Source organism: Dysidea avara, chromosome 4 (assembly GCF_963678975.1).
Source record: "Dysidea avara chromosome 4, odDysAvar1.4, whole genome shotgun sequence".
NCBI lineage: Eukaryota > Metazoa > Porifera > Demospongiae > Dictyoceratida > Dysideidae > Dysidea > Dysidea avara.
In genome coordinates this window covers 9,267,914-9,283,939 of record NC_089275.1, presented here as the reverse complement: position 1 = coordinate 9,283,939, position 16,026 = coordinate 9,267,914, and the positions used below count along the sequence as shown (strand labels likewise).

At 38.7% G+C, this 16,026-nt stretch overlaps 3 protein-coding genes across 3 annotated transcripts in view; 2 read left to right on the top strand and 1 right to left on the bottom strand.

Moving 5' to 3' along the window:
- LOC136252178 (nck-associated protein 1 homolog) overlaps nt 1-16,026 on the top strand; it is a 45,264-nt gene that overhangs the window by 19,778 nt on the left and 9,460 nt on the right. Inside the window, exons 18-29 of the mRNA XM_066044569.1 lie at nt 234-268; nt 593-655; nt 712-781; nt 1,244-1,363; nt 1,849-1,988; nt 3,498-3,629; nt 4,383-4,498; nt 8,155-8,257; nt 8,574-8,710; nt 8,929-9,026; nt 10,001-10,094; nt 10,397-10,479. Of these exons, the coding sequence (XP_065900641.1) occupies nt 234-268; nt 593-655; nt 712-781; nt 1,244-1,363; nt 1,849-1,988; nt 3,498-3,629; nt 4,383-4,498; nt 8,155-8,257; nt 8,574-8,710; nt 8,929-9,026; nt 10,001-10,094; nt 10,397-10,479 (1,191 nt within the window). The remainder of the gene's footprint in view (nt 1-233; nt 269-592; nt 656-711; nt 782-1,243; nt 1,364-1,848; nt 1,989-3,497; nt 3,630-4,382; nt 4,499-8,154; nt 8,258-8,573; nt 8,711-8,928; nt 9,027-10,000; nt 10,095-10,396; nt 10,480-16,026) is intronic.
- Nucleotides 10,510-16,020, top strand: LOC136252180 (uncharacterized). The gene is made up of 2 exons (XM_066044571.1): nt 10,510-12,461; nt 12,512-16,020. Exons 1-2 carry the CDS (start codon nt 11,304-11,306, stop codon nt 12,788-12,790), a joined length of 1,437 nt encoding a protein of 478 aa, XP_065900643.1. The 5' UTR covers nt 10,510-11,303; the 3' UTR covers nt 12,791-16,020.
- Nucleotides 12,201-15,991, bottom strand: LOC136252179 (uncharacterized). Its single transcript, XM_066044570.1, has 7 exons — nt 14,738-15,991; nt 14,639-14,686; nt 13,886-14,586; nt 13,605-13,832; nt 13,316-13,544; nt 13,205-13,258; nt 12,201-13,135 (listed from the first exon to the last, which is right to left on the bottom strand). The coding sequence occupies exons 1-7, from the start codon at nt 15,813-15,815 to the stop codon at nt 12,816-12,818; spliced, it is 2,658 nt and encodes an 885-aa protein (XP_065900642.1). The 5' UTR covers nt 15,816-15,991; the 3' UTR covers nt 12,201-12,815.

Below are 16,026 nucleotides of genomic sequence, written 5' to 3'. Positions count from 1 at the left end.
TGCCAGAACATATATTTGTCTAAGTAAATTGTAATAAACAGGAATTCGAAAAATGCGTGATTGTGTTAGGTTTTCGCAAATCCGGTCACGTATTTTCTCTAAACATGATCCTGTGAATTATTAATACTGTATTACCTTTTCAATTCATCAAGCAGATGGATGTAGTTGAGATTCACTGTATGCTTTGAAATGATGTGATATGGTAGTTGTTTATTGTACTATTATTACTGTAGGTTCTGAGGACTTATGGAGATATTTCATTCATCGGGTAAGTGTGTACGTCTAGTGTGTGTATGTTATGTATGTATGTACAGTGGGATCTCATTACACCTGTGTGCCAGTCCAATTACAGTAGTGAAGGCTGTTCTATTTATATCAGGATCAAGAAGCACTCCTGTTATACACAAGGCTCTATTGAATAGAGTGTACACATTGTGTATTGACAAAATGCTCTAATAGAACAGTCACTTTAATCAAAGCTGTGATGTTTTGCTATTTAGCTTGTCAAGGTTCCAGTTTGCCTATTAAATGTATGTAGTTTGTATGTGTGTGTTTTATACTGTTTGAATTCTTTGCTACATATTGTACTCAGATTTTACCATCGTTCACTGGAGCAAGAGTTCACAAGGTGTCTTAGCAACCATTCACAAATGCAGTGAGTGATATAATATTTTAATGTAAAACTGTAAATGTTGTCTTGTTTGCTGTTAGGTATGCGTCAGCATTTCCCATGGTGGCAGCAGAGTTTACGAATGCTTGTTCAGTATTTGCCGCTGAAGAGGTTTGTGTATCTGTTTGTAAAGGTGTATGTTTGTCTGTGTGTAAGTGTGTATGTTTCATGTGGCATGTATGTTTATGTATGTACATTATGTGTATGTGTTTAAAGGAACACATGTTATTGCCCATGTATGGTAATGCCTGTTATATACCCCTTGGTACTTCCCCAATGTGAAGCTCATGTGATGACATTGGTGGAACATCATGTGATCAGGGGTGACATCACATTCCAGGGCTTTTCACTCATCACGTGTTATCTCACACAGTGATGGGTTGTAAACACCTGGAACATCAATTACATTAACAAATAAGCCACCTTTTTAATATGTCCTAGCTGTATAGTAAGTTATATATTATGGCTCAAGTATATGCACTTTAAGTACCAATTGATTTACGTGTACTTCTAAACTGTAAGTTTTCTATATGTAACCATGGTGACATTGCTATTTTGTTCATTGTGGTACAGAGGACAATTGTTGGTGAACGCAGTGTTAATATGGTCAACCATTTCCTGGAGCTGACAGCTAGAGAGATCAAGACCATTGTAGGTGTTCTGTGTGAGAGAAGAGTTGCATTACAACAGCAGGTATGTGTGTGTGACTTTTTAAAGTTAGGAATGTGCGTACAACCAGCTTATGGCTATGTGTGGGTGTGTACTTGGTCTCTTGAAATTGTTTTCTAGAAAGCGTGCAGGGCTCAACCCAGAATGTTAAGCTAGGGGTGAGGGCAAAGTAAGTCGGTTCGGATTCTAGGGGGGTCTAGGGGCATGCTCCCCCAGGAAAATTTAGGTGTAAATATACTTAATTTTGGTGAAATTTTACTGTGATTCCATTGAATATTGACCATTGGATTATACAACTTTGGGATCTATTAAACCTTTCCATTTCTCAAGGCTTTAGATATAAACCTAGGGGGGGCAATAGCTAACCCAGGGGGGAGGGGAGACCCCCGGTGTGTAGTATGTACTTGTATGCATGTGTATAGCTGCCTAAATATCTGTCTACCTCTGTGTGTGTGTGTCTTTCTATCTGTGCTTCTGTTCCATATGAATTATTCATACCATAATTACAGTTGGTGCCCTATAAGGCTACACTAGTGTACATGAAAGCACACCCGAGCAAGACTGGAAAGAGTCGTAGTGCAAAGACACCTATTAATCCAGTGATTCCTGGGGCAGAGAGTGAACGTCGGACAAGAGGAGATACCCAAGGGTAAGGAATGTTAATAGTCTAAGTTTTAGATCCGAGAACATTTAGTCTACTATAGCTCAAAGGAAATGTATTTTTCTGGACCACAGTGGGGTGTAGTTTAAGAGATGGAAAGTAAACATTTGTGTTTTTCCTTTAGCTAGAGGGTCATGTCAAGGAGATATTCCATGCATAACATTTATTTGTCCAATAACTGGCTGAGTGAAAATTCTATTTTGCTATGAAAGTAATTAACTAAGTGAACAAAGTACAAATTCCACATATAAAATTTAAACACATTTTAATCACTTGAGTGTGCAGTAAAACAAGGTTTAAATCAATATAACCTGATTCACCTATTCATGGAGAGTAAGAAACTCTTTGTTCCGTGTTTTTACAGTAAAGGATGTGTAAGTTGTGAGTGCTTAATTATGAGTTTAATATTGTCATTTCTTTGTTGGAATGGCTTTCTTCCTTGAGGAATATAGGGAAAACCAGTTACTAGTGAACAAATTGAGTCAAGTCCTATCTTAATACAGTGGAACCTGTCTAAAGCGGTCACCTTTGGGCTAGAAATATTTGGCCTTTATAGAGAGGTGGCTGCCTAACTCAATATCCTCTATAAAGCAGCCATAGGTAACAAACCAAGGTTTGGCCTTTATACGGAGATTCCTGGGATTATAGCTATCCTCACACATGCCTACATTTCAATCCATTACTTACATAGCTAAAAGGCGTAAACAAAGTAGCAGAAAGGATGGCCAACAATAGCCAGAAGATACTGTATGGAGACATTATCACTAGGCTGCCTTGCTACAAAGCCAGTGAAGGAAAAGTTGTAGTTTAACTTTTCTTTTAGACTAGAAAGACAGTTAGCTGGTAACTGCACAATTGTAAATTCAGGAAATCAATATATTGTGAGGTGAAATTTATATAGAATCACGCGAAGAGACAAAGCCATGGAGTAGTTATAAGCCTACCTATACAGAACACAACTGTGAGTATAAACTGTTATACTAGTTTACTCACCATCATGGCTGTTGCTGGGCGCTTTGTGAGAGGCTTTTTGTATAATGAAGTGCTATTTGGGACTTCAAAAGTTGGCTGTTATACGTGTTATAGAGGTGACTGCTTAATGCAAACTATTTCTGTACGAACTGATTGGGAATCGGTCGGGGCCATAGTCACGTGGCCGTTATGCTGAGGTGACCACCCAACTCAGGTGACCGTTAAGAGAGTTTCCACTGTAGCTTGTTTCAGTTGTGGGTTATGATGAATTAGTAAAGTGCCTATGATTTATTTGCCATATACAGTAGTTGCTGTACAAATTAATTGGTGTTCCAACTGTTTAGTGCTATTACTCCTCATAAGAGGCTGATGCTTTGGCAGTCCACTCCTTTGTTACTGTAGATAACAGAGAAGCAATGAACTGGAATTGAGGAGTGTGCAAAAATAGTGGGTTATCACTCAGCCAGTCACATACTCTATATACATTGTATAGTGTGTGTTACATATTGTATGTTCATGTAATAGGGAAGATTCCTTGTTGTCTTCACTGATTCACTTGTGTTGGTCCATCAACCATTTCTCCTCTGTCACTGCCTGGGAGCACATCTTTGTACCCAGAGAATATCTTGTCCCTCATCTAGAGGAGCTATTTATCAGGTACTGTATTTCTTTGTATGTAGCTGAATTGCTTTCCGAAAAGTGTGTGTGTTTGTATGTATGTATATATGCATGTTTGTTTGTCTTTCCGCACCCACGTGAGCAAAACTTTGTTTGCTAAAAACAGCCTTAATGTGAGAAATAAAGGCCATATAGAGCCTGTGTTAAACTTCCGGGCAGGTAAGCTTTGGTTTAAGGCGTGCCGGTTTGAAATACGGGTGAAATGAGTAATGAGTTTATAAGGATGCAGTGAAGGCCTTTCCCAATGGGCTCTACGGACGTCAAACAGCCAAAAAACAATACAGCTGGCCTCCTAGGCTACCGGGTATAACGAATTCCTTTGAGTTGAAACGGGGGGCGTGCCCATACATACGCGAACAAAAATAAAGAGCAGCTTTGAGACTTTGCGATGTAAGAAAATGTTATAGATGAACTATAGAACAGTTAAGAAGATACTTCTGTGAAAGTAGTTTGTTTGAGGTACGCCTCCTTAGCATTACTTAGCAACGTAATTACATAATTACAAAATATTTCATCAATTACAAAATACAAATTACTAAATCACTGTATTTTGTATGTAGTAACAAACATTAGTACACTGTTAATTAATTCCAGTTAGGTTTGTTTGTTGCATGGCACCTGGCTTTTAGAAGTAGCACAACATCAACTTATTAGTTTATAAGCCCTTTAGTGAATAGGATCAGTCTATTTGTATTGAACTTCAAACCTTTTTTACCTGCCATTTCTCTCTAGGAGTATTATTGAGATGTTACAGTATAATCATGAAACAAGTGAGATAGCAAGACCATCTGAAGTGCTTCACAGCATCCGAGCCTTTATGTCTGCTTTGAGGAGCATCGAATTACATGGTGAGCCTGTGGTGGTGTTTAACATCATGTTTGTGATGTTTGCCTTCATGTGATGTGTATATGGTTTTGTGACTAATGCATTTTTGGGAAAGAGTGACAAGAGTGAATCATACAGTATGATAGTACTGTATATTAGGAATCATGGAGTGTTAGGCTTTCTTGCCCTTCACAATCACCCAAAAAAGCAGCCTCAGTTTTCCTTCAAAACATTTTGGCAGTATTGGTTAAGTGTAACCGAGCCCAAAAATGCCTTTAGAGCAACCCAAAATCTAACAAGTTTTTATAAATGTAGAATTTACAAGAATTTCTATTTACGAACTTCTTACTAACTGACTAATTAACTAGCTAGCTACCGTAAAGTGGGTTTTCCTCGTGGACAGATTTACGTTCGAAGAAAAAACCATGTGACACCTAATCTTGTGAGGTGACAAATTTGCGACATTAAATTCTTCGCTTGAAGTTATTACTCATTGAAATACATAAGTGTGTCGTACTAAATGGAAAGCAATGGAATTTAGTATGAAATAGGTGTGTTGTTTCCTGTATCTACAATGAATTTATGCAGGTGCCTGAAGTTTTCCAGGAACTGTCTAGCAGGACAGCTGTTTTGTGCTACATGTGTTCTGCTCAGTGAAGAAACACGTATTCAGTAAAGGTTTCAAGGGAACAAGCAACTGAGCAACTTAGCTGTTATTATTAATAAACAAGCTGTTATGTACATAAACAAGTACCTGGTTTGTTGGTAAATGTTCCAATACAACAGTCATAAAACCTCTCAGCAAACAAAATACTGTTGTTGCGAATTTTAATATTGCGAAGTGCCGAGATTAAATTCCTCGCAATAAAAACCTGCTGTTACGGTAACTGATGCCTTCAGACAAGGATTAAATCAGCTTAAGCTGAGTGGACTCCCTGTTTGAATATTACAATTACAAATTATTACAATTACTTGACAATACATAAGGCGTTGTTTTCACTGTTCAATGTCACTTCATCCCGAGATGTGCCTTTTTGCCAACTGCAGTAGGTGCGATACACACATCACAGACTTACAATGTACATTTGTCCTCCTTTGTGTCCTGGTTCTTTTCACTGACAACTCGAGGTGTCCATTTGCGGTAGTGCAAGTATGGCTTCCCTGTGGCTGTGGTGGCAGCTATTACACTTGTTGCCTATATTTTTTTGCAGTGACTGCAGAGATGCTTCTTGTACTGTTGTTCATTTGCATTGCTGTGTAATGGGCAGAACATAGCTGAAGTTGAAGCATAATGGCCACTGTACTATTCAGTAATTGATTGTTGGGGTGGATGTTCAGTGGCAATATTTATTTTATGACATAACTGGTACCTTTCTTTCTTTCTTTTGATGCGGTAGGCGTGTGTTCATTAGTCATAACTATGTTATAAAGTGTGAACAAACAAGTAGAATGAAAATTTAGAAATTTAATATCAAAGAATAGTAGTGAAACAAGGGAATAGCAAAAAATTTATTGAAGCAAGAGAGGTTGCCTATACCTGCAGATATAATAGTCGACTTTTAATCCCTAATTATGGCTGAATCAGGGACTAAATGTCCATTAGTATATCTGCAGGTATAGGCAACCTCTCTTGTTTCAATACTTTTAATTTTTGATCCTTAATCCAAATTAAAATTTCTAATTTTTCATTTTACTTGTAGTTATAACAGCTGCAGTGTTTGCAATTAAGCATAAATTTGACCAGATTTAGCAAAATCAACCATATGGGCACAAAAGGCAAAAGTGAGATAACACCAGCATGAAGTTGCTGCACTATCAGGCTAACAATTTCCATATCAAACTAGCCTTCAACTTGTCGGGTCTGCTTTTGGTGGACCATTCTCTGGCGGCCTGTATAACCACCCCAGACGTCTATACAGGCCTGTGAACAACAGGGAAGTGCTTTGGGGGGTTCATGCACTCTGGACAGATGAGCAGGGAGCTGAATGTGTGATGTATGTCTGTTTTGTGAGATTTCAGACTATTCCCTGCCTCTGACGGGCTGTTTTGTGGTCTGGTGCCTTCATTTACCATTCTCGTCCATTTTGTAGTCTATCTCTTGCCCGTCCCACCACCCCCCACCCTCCACCCCTTTTTGAGGACTCGTGATACAGCAACACTGGTGAAAAAAACCTATCTAAAATGGCGGGAAACTCTACAGGGATTACCTTGGCCACTAGCTGCTCTTAAAGGATGTGAATTACTCCATCTTTGTTGAGAAATCTAAACATGTAGCTGCCAAGGCTGGTGAGTAACAAAGCTTTAAATTATTAAAATACGTTTTTCTCTGAATCAACAATGCGCCCATAAGGGGGATTTTCCAAAATCCAGTCACAAATATCAGAGGCCTTAAAAAGTACTCTTTAACAGGGATGTGTCCAGGTTTATAACAGTAATGGTTACTAGAGACAGGGTTGAGTCCAGAAATGTAGGATAAATATGTGTGTGACCTTAAAGGGACACCCTGTTGGTATTGTTTACATCGTGAAGCCATTTAATGATGCAATATATATTGCTAAGAAAGTAGTGGGTGAAGGTTTGTAAAACATGCTGTAGTATCGTACTACTAATTCTGTTAAAGGAAGCGAGTTACAGCTCTACATAGTTTTAACGCTATGTGAGTCATGTATCACAAACCAGGTGGATTGTTGGAGCGTAACTATTATGGTTATTCAGAAGAGGTTGGACACACAAAGTTATTGCATAGTTTCATTTGGTATTTCACGTGACCCTCAATAGTTGCAGTACAACATAAGCAAACAGTGGGGTAGACCTTACTATTCAGTTCACTCTTAAGCTTTAGGAGATACACTTTGTTTTGCAAAAGTTCTTAGGGTTATGGGTGAAAATACCAAACCACTTTTTGCACATATAACTTCATCAGACTGATTGTGTACATAATCATACACAGAAAAATTTGGAATTTTCAACTAGAGTAGGGACCATAACACATCGATAAAAAGTACTGAAACAAGCTGGAGTAGTGCACGATATTAAATCGCACTAAAACAGTAAGAAATGTTATATCCCTACTGTGCATTTCCATTATGGTATCATGAGCACAGGATGGATATAACGCTTCTTATTGTTTTACTGTGATTTAATGTCGTGCACTACTCCAACTTGTTTCAATACTTTTTATCGATGTGCTATGTATGGTCCCTACTCTAGCTGAAAATTCCAAATTTTTCTGTGTACTTATTTGTTAACTTTTTTTATAAAACAATTATTATGACTGGTGAACCCACGTAGCTATACCGCATCTGAAATGGCACCGCGTGCCCCAATTATCATCTGAAAAGTGAATATCCATTACGCTTCGTTGTCAGCTTTGCTCAATCCGTTACACAGCAGTACGAATCATCTCTGCTATCAAAATAACGATGGTTGGTGGTATATGGCTACTTATTTGAGCCAAACACTGCAAACCAATGTGAAGTTTGAAGTATGTCTATATTACAGTCGTAAAACTGAATTCTCACCTGACATTATGTATATAATATATGTTAGCAGAAACAATAGAACAAAAGTACAATGTCATTGTTAACAGAGTAAGTAGCAGTCAAACTTATAGGCTGTACAATTATTTCTGCTCACATGATACAGTATCACACAATCTTACTGCATGGTGCTCTTCTAGTTACCATCGACATGACGAGGGTGTTAACAGCAGTGTTGCTACAAGAGACACAGCCACAAGACTCTCACGGTGAACCGACCATCACCAGCTTGTACACTAACTGGTAAGGTGGTTACAGTAAACCTGTATATTGTATTTTTTAAATAAGACTAAACTGTCCAAATATGAATATGTAACTTAATCATACAAAGTGACCTGCCAAATGTACTTTTTATGGTCAGGCTCTCAGATAACTGGAATAGCAATAAGAGGGTGTGGCATTTTCATCAAGGGGCTTTGCTATTGGATACTTAGAGAGGAAATATAACTGAGTAGAAGTGCATGGAGTTATGTATAATACTACGTGCTTTACTAATGAAGCAAAGGTTTCAGTTCTCATGACTGCCTTTTGGTTATGTGTTGTTAATTGTGTTATACAGGTATATCAATGTGTTACTGAAGAGGGTTGCCCAGGGCAACACCATCATATACTCACCAAGCAGAAAAGCATTCTATAGTCGTAAACAAGGATCACAACCAGCACCTTTCAAGGCTGAAAACTACACTGACAGTACTGGTGAGAGGATATATGTATATCCTTTGTGTTAGTGCTGAGTGGCTGCTAAGCATTATGTAGTGTATGTATAGTGCACGTGTGTGTGTCCGTAATTTGTATTTACATGTGTGGGTGGTATGGGTGTGGTGTGCGTGTGTATGTGTGTATGCAGAAATTGTACGCTCATTAATTATAGTATCTTTTGATTGCATATTTGGTCATGCTTGTTACACATTTAGAATTGTCAGCTCTAGCTGACCTGATGGGTCCCTATGGTATCCGTTACCTTGGTGAGCAACTGACTGAACTAGTATCTAGTCAAGTGAAGGAGTTAAAGGTGAGAAGATACTCTTGTTACCATTTACTGTGATTATATTATATTATGCATTTGTGCCAACAATTTGATGTGGCACAGAAAGGTGTTGTGAAGTGAAGATAACATTGTATAGTGTATACATGTGCTGTATAATTGTACATAAAAGGGATAGGAACGTGAGATTGTGACATCTCAAACCATATGCATTCTTATTGGAAATCTGTGTATTACATCACAAATAGCTTGTTACGTCTGCTATGCTTGTACCAAGAAAAACAAATTGTTGTAATAATGAAGTTTCGTGACCAAAAATTGTGAAATTTAGCTACAATGAACTCAAGTAAGTAATTGAGGGAGCTATTACCAGGAAGTTATGCATGAAATAAAATGAGAATGAAAGTGAAGAAAAAAAAGGAATGAAATGGCCTGTACTTTGATACCCTTAACTTTTTCCTAATATATTCAATACTTTTAACAGTGATAAGCCTATTCCTTGCCATTTCACAGAGAAAACCAAAGAGAAGATGAGAGCAAAACAAGATCAGTTGCTTGAAAAAATGGCAAAATATCTTCCATTTTTAGTAGCAACAGTTTGTAGCACTTAGCAGTGCAACACAAGGCTAAACGGCTGTGTTGGTGACACACCTAGCTTACCACGAGTCTCGAAAATGGAACCAATGATAGAAGAAATGGTATGGAGAAGGCATGTAGGTACTACAAACAACAGTACAATGGCGTGTAACAGCCAAAGTTAATGTGATACCTATTGTTGCATATGCTAGAGTTTGATTTCTCTTGCAAAACCTCTCACAAAGTCCTAAACATTTGCTGTAGTCTGTTGGTATACTGCTTAGAGCATTAATCTTTCCTACTCGAGTGCAACACTATCTTGTACCCTGAAGTCACGCATAACAGAAATCAAACTGGAAATGCATTTCCTATCTCTTTTATGTTATGTCTGATCTGTATGACATCATATCACATCATCACTACAGAGAATAATCATCAACAACAAGGAGCCACTACTCAACCTTCACATGAACAGAGACAAACATGAAGTGTTTAATGATAACTTGAAGAGGCTAAAAAGTTAGTATTGAAATGTTGTACTTTTGTTCAGTGAGTGGTTGCTGTGTAGCAGCCTAAACACCTGTAGATGGTATTTGCATAACAAGACACTGTGTATATTCTAAGCATAAGAGTTGTAACTCGGTTTCATATTTTAAAACAATAGTATGGCTTTTATGGGTATAAAAACAGACATCAATGCTTACATACACACACAAATTGAATTATGCACCCACCACAGTTAGGCTACAGTTAGCTGTTGAGTGTATCTGTGTGTACTGTGTTGTGTGTCGGTGTTATTGGAATGACTTGTTCTCTTCCAGATAATGATGATCTTATTGCTCGTACCACAATTGTGGGTATTGTGCTAGCATTCCGTAAGCTAACACTGGATGCTCTACACAATGTAAGTTGGCTACTAATAGTTCATGAAATATTTCACAAGGAAATATATGTTTGTTTATAAGACAGTTTCAAAGATTTATCTTCAAATTGTACGCTACATGTATGTCATTGAACCAGGGTGTTTATTGTTACCAATAGTGGATGAGTTAAAACCTTTTCCAAGTAGCAACTGCTGTTCTTTGAATATATAGTAGTCACTGAACTTTATTTCTTTGTAGTATGTTATTTGCTATTGTTCAGGTTTTACACCAGTGTGATGTCTCCTAGTACCTTAGTAAATGTGCTGTGGAAGTTATGTGTGTGTTGAGGTGTGTTGTTGTGTGAAAACTGAAACCCACAATCAAATGTGGCATGTAGTATTATAAAAGGGAGTGAGTGTAGTGTAGAGTTATCTGATAGCGCAAGGTGTTGATTTTCGGTTTTTTTGGAGAAAGGTCATACATTTAATGGAGGCCTTTGAATAAGATCACAGACTCCACCTCTGTGGTCTAATGTGTGATGTTTGTGGTGACTCACTGTGTATTTTCTGTATCCATGGTTGGCTAGATTGGCAAAGTATTTTGTCACAGCTTTTTTTGGTACACAATATCCTGTTTTGATACACTGTTTTCAATGATCGCTTATGAAGTCTATTAGTATTATCAAGAGTACATAATAAAGAGGAGAGTATCTAAGTTCAATATGCCCTATCAAGAATGAGCGCGGGTAGACCTTTGGCTTCTTATGGTGGCTGATCAATGTGTTGATTACTATATGGTTCGCAGGCGCAATGCGCATGATTCACAAATTAACCCATCTGATGAAATACACACGTGATTGTGAGAAATGGCGTCGAAGTCCACGAATGGCAATGATGAAATATCTATCAGTAACTCGTGCAAGAAGCAGCTGAAAAGCGGAACGGCCACTGTAGTTGATTCCATTGCTGCACGGACTCGTAATCGGGTGAAGCCTAGCTCAAAGTCGATGAAGAACTCTGAACAGGCAGCTGCTACCACCACTGTTAATGGAAAATCTCGATCTGGTAAGCAGAGCAAGCGAACATGCAAGGAGGCAGAATCTATCGACGATGATTTACCACCAACCAAGCAGCCACACAAGTCTAAGGATAACGACCAGTCATCAGCCAGTCAACACACTACGAAAAGAACTCGCAAAGCCCTGAATAAAAAGGAGAGGCAAAGTTTGTGTAAGTTTTTGAACGAAGTAGATGCATCTGTTTTGTTTGACGCTGCGCGAGTTAAATTGAGTGAGCAGTTGTTACCAGCAGGACTTGGGGAATTTGTGGATGAAGTGTTTAGAAACAAGCAGTTAATTGAAATAATTTTAGTCCACCACAGGGAACGATTTGTGGAGTTGTTTGCTGAATGTCAGAAAGGAACGGATTCTTTTTTACGCTTTCAATTGCAGTGGCATCAGCATTGCAGTGCCTTTCTCTTGGCCAAGGAATATTGCTTATCTGTGATCAATCTGGATAAATCTGTTGAAACTTCAGTTGCTGATCTTAGAAAGCAGTGGTTGGACTTTTGTGATATCCATCATATTGCCATTGATGACAGCAAGAAAGTGATGATACCAATATCTTCCTCAGTTTATGAACTTTTGTTGGAGCGAAGTAGTGATTTCCAGAACAAATTGGATGCCACTGGTACTATGAAGGAATCAGTACAATTGCCAACTGACGGTGATGATGTTTATCTGTGCTTTGGAGGTGCTGCTCTATGTGACATGCTACATCAGCATTACAAACAGATCAAGAGTTGTCCAGGTGCACAAAGAGATGTATTATCCCAAGAAATAACTATATTGCAAGCCATAAACATGAAGGATAAGTCAAAGCTACCTCAGTACCTCATGTATCGTGACAACGGCTACATGTACTTCCCAGATGTAGCATTTGTTCCATTTTTACGGAGCTTGGATGAAATTGTTAGAGGTGTAATAAATACTGAGACTATACAAGATGATGACCAGATTATAAAGGTAACGTCTGTAATCCATGTAAAATTGGTACCTATTATATTTTACTTTAGTTAGTTCATGAAAAGGTGAAAGAACAAGGGTCACTAAAAGAATCATTCATAAATATTCTAACTGGGAAGTTACCAAATATTCATACATTTAGTGAAGAAGCTATGGACAATGTCTACAACATCCTGGTACGCAAACTATGTAACACACGAATCCAAGAAGTGGTTTCAGCAGTGAAACAGCACATGGCATCAAAGAAGGGCCTAGCTTCTACAACAGATGTGAATTTACGGCCACTTTTATTAGCTAACCATACTAAACTTGAAACTAAATTTACTTAAAGTAGTTTATTTGATTGGAATACACTCATGAATTGTTTGTTGTGTTGTGCTTATTGTATGTCTTCTTCCGTAGTGGCAACTCGGTTGTATTGAGATTTTCATCTCGGTAACCCTTTCCGCTGTGATGAGTGCTGACAGTCTGTTTCACTAGATGAGCGGCTCTGGCTGTACAGTAGTTGACTGAGTCCAACTTTCCTCCAGCATTGTGCTTATATTGACTGAACAAGCTTTCAACAGCTGATCCCGATAGTCGTACAGGTGAAATAAAATAGGTTGGGTAGGTTTTGAAGAACCACTCACTGAAGGCCCTAAAGCCATACACATCAATTCTTAAGAGGTCCCAAGCTGTAAGAAATGTACACATAAGCACATGTACACTAACTTATGCATGCACATTTAAGAACAAATACTTACTTTGCCAAGACAAAAATGACCTTTGTGTATTTGAGGTATGGGGAAACTTGGGATCTAAGCGTGGGAGAAAGGTTCTGAAATAGAACTATTACAAAGGATGTACACAATTACCTTGTTGTAAAATAGCATCAAGCCAATCGGTGAAGTAGCTGAAACCTTCGTTGATGTTTTTAATCACATCAGAATTCATGTCCCTGACACAGTCATGGCTTAGAAAGCCTTTTTCAAACAAACGACTGCTAGCTTCCAGATACTCCAGGGTCTCTGATGTTACTCCAGCATCTGGTGGCGTGGGCTCTTGGTTAGCATACCAGTAGAGCTCTCCTAAAACTTGTTCTTGCTACCAATATTTTTATACAATTACATCATTGAATGCCAGGAATTTAATACTAAACCTTACCTGCATGATCTTTGCTGGATGAACATTCAGTTTTGTCCATGCATCCCGCAGGACGTGAGTCTCTTTTAGCCTTGGAACCATTCTGGCTAAATTTTGCTTTGCTCGTTCCAGCTCCCTTTGATACAAACTATCAATAGCCTCCCATCCAAACGTACATTTGTCTGTACGCTGAAATTGTTTGGAGCCACCTATCTTTGATGAGAACAGAGCATTGATCATGTTCTTTAACTGCAGTGAAACAGGTATATGTAAATATATAATTATATAGACATACAACATGCCTGATGTGACGGACAAATTAACCAAAAAATTTGGTTTGGAGGGTTGAATGGATTGATCATCCATGGCTTCACTTCAAACTTGTCTTCACCATCAGTGACAGAGTAAGCACCATGATGACCATGACAAGCCTTGATGGTAGCAATGTTGGAGGAGCCCCCGTCACACACTAAAACACTTGTCTGCAAGCCATGACATTGAAACAGTTTCACTGTTTCTAGCACACAAGCCAATACAAACTTGCCATCTACAGAGGATGCACATGTAAAATAAGGCCCAACAATGTCAAAGCTGCTTGTCAGATCTCTCCATAGGAATTGTAACACATATGATGTCTGCTTGCTGCCCTCAGAATTCTTCAACAGTAGATAAATATCATTCAATGATGCAAGATCAGCTGCCGTCATTGCCAATCCCATTAGTTGATTGTTTCGAGAATTCCACATTAATTGACAAGCAACTTTGACTTCGTCAAAGATCAATGCACCATCTCCCCTCGGCTCATGCTTCCCTACTAGTCTACATTGCTCCTTAAACAACACATAGCGAGACACTTGGTCAGTTATGCATGCTGAACTAGCCCCTGGTGCATGGATGAAAGCACCTGAGTAGGACTGTAGCGTTGATTTGGCTGGTAAGCTCAGGATGTTAAAATCCTTTAATGCCTGGTATGCAGCAGGACTACGACAGTATATCGCTAAGGCTACAAAATATTGAGATAACAATACACTCATGATAATTGACGCATACATTACCCATTCTGATTGTAACCATACTCCATCGATTACCTCGTCGACCATTACCTACAACAAAAACAATAGAATTTTAAAATACATGTATTAAAGTTTTCTTACAATTGGTTGCCTGATCATGAGAAAACTCCTTTCGCTGGCGATCTAAATCTGTGGCCCAAATATCCTTCAAAATGCTTCCAACTCCATGTTTTTCTCCTTCATCAAACAATTTCTGCAAGTCTTCGTCTTCCATTTTCTTTACAATAGCACACATTTCATCATTCTGCTCTTCGTCCAATTCAATTTCATTTTCTTCATATCGTGCCAGCTTCCTAATGTTACTAGTTCTTTCATACTGAGCCAATTTTCTTCTTTTTGCTTGACTGGCTGGGCTCATATATGACATCCTGGCTCGGGATGATGGTTGCTGTCGTTTCGTTTTTCTTGTTGGAGTTTCTGAAGATGTCCTACGTTTCTGGTGCTTCAAATATAAAAGCAGACTCTTGCATGGATAACACTTCACTTCCTTCGATGACTTTTCTTCCTTTGTAGCATTATGAGCTAGCTGAAACAGAAGGCTGCAATCCACAGAATCTACACGCTTGAATGGGAATGTTGTGAGCCGTACTTTCTTAAGATGGAAGCGGATTGTCTTATTGTATTCAGACATGTATTGATCATACTGAAGCAGCCCCGGACAAAACTTGTATTGAGATTTATCTCCTAGCAACTTGCACAAGGAAGCTATGTCCTCAAATGTGTCGAAGCTTTCTTTTTTCCAGAGCCTCATTAGCACGTGTACACTGTAGATCTTATACTGTACCTGGATCTGAATTCGTGGCATAACTCCCAAAGGCTGGTGGACGAACAGTTGCAGTGGAGTAATCATCAAAACTGGCACTTGCAAATCACCTTCAGCACCGTCGATTGATACACGTGACAACACAAAAGAAAACTCTGGGAAAAAATCGCTTACATTCTCCTGTATATCTTTCAGAAATTCTACCTGCCTTTCAATCGAGATAGTCGTCAAGATGTCATTTTCAGAGCTATTGTCTTCCACGGCAGTCGAGTCGGGTGCTACACTAGCAGTTCCGTTGTAATCTTCTTCCTCGCACAATTCCTCAATGGGATGGCATTCGACTTGCGACGACAGAGGTGAAGAATCGTGACTGCTCAATCGCCTCGGAGTATCCATCGATTCCTTTCCAGTGACTGTACGGCTCTATCCCGATGCGTTAATTAACCATTGTTTACACCCTTATCGTTTACGTAAATTTACTAATAAAATCGGAAAACCTACTAAGGTCTACCCGCGCTCATTTTTGATAGCGTATATTGGAGTTAGACACTCTCCTCTTTATTATGTACTCTTGGTATTATGTGTTGAGTTGCATACCTTTCATTCT

Bases quoted from the DNA above. Each gene is read 5' to 3' on its own strand.
- LOC136252180 (XM_066044571.1), top strand. From the start codon at position 11,304: ATGGCGTCGAAGTCCACGAATGGCAATGATGAAATATCTATCAGTAAC. The intron at 12,462-12,511 runs GTAACGTCTGTA...ATTTTACTTTAG, and splicing joins ATGATGACCAGATTATAAAG to TTAGTTCATGAAAAGGTGAA.
- LOC136252179 (XM_066044570.1), bottom strand. From the start codon at position 15,815: ATGGATACTCCGAGGCGATTGAGCAGTCACGATTCTTCACCTCTGTCG. The intron at 14,687-14,737 runs GTAAGAAAACTT...TTTTTGTTGTAG, and splicing joins TCATGATCAGGCAACCAATT to GTAATGGTCGACGAGGTAAT. The intron at 13,259-13,315 runs GTAATTGTGTAC...TCCCACGCTTAG, and splicing joins TGATGCTATTTTACAACAAG to ATCCCAAGTTTCCCCATACC.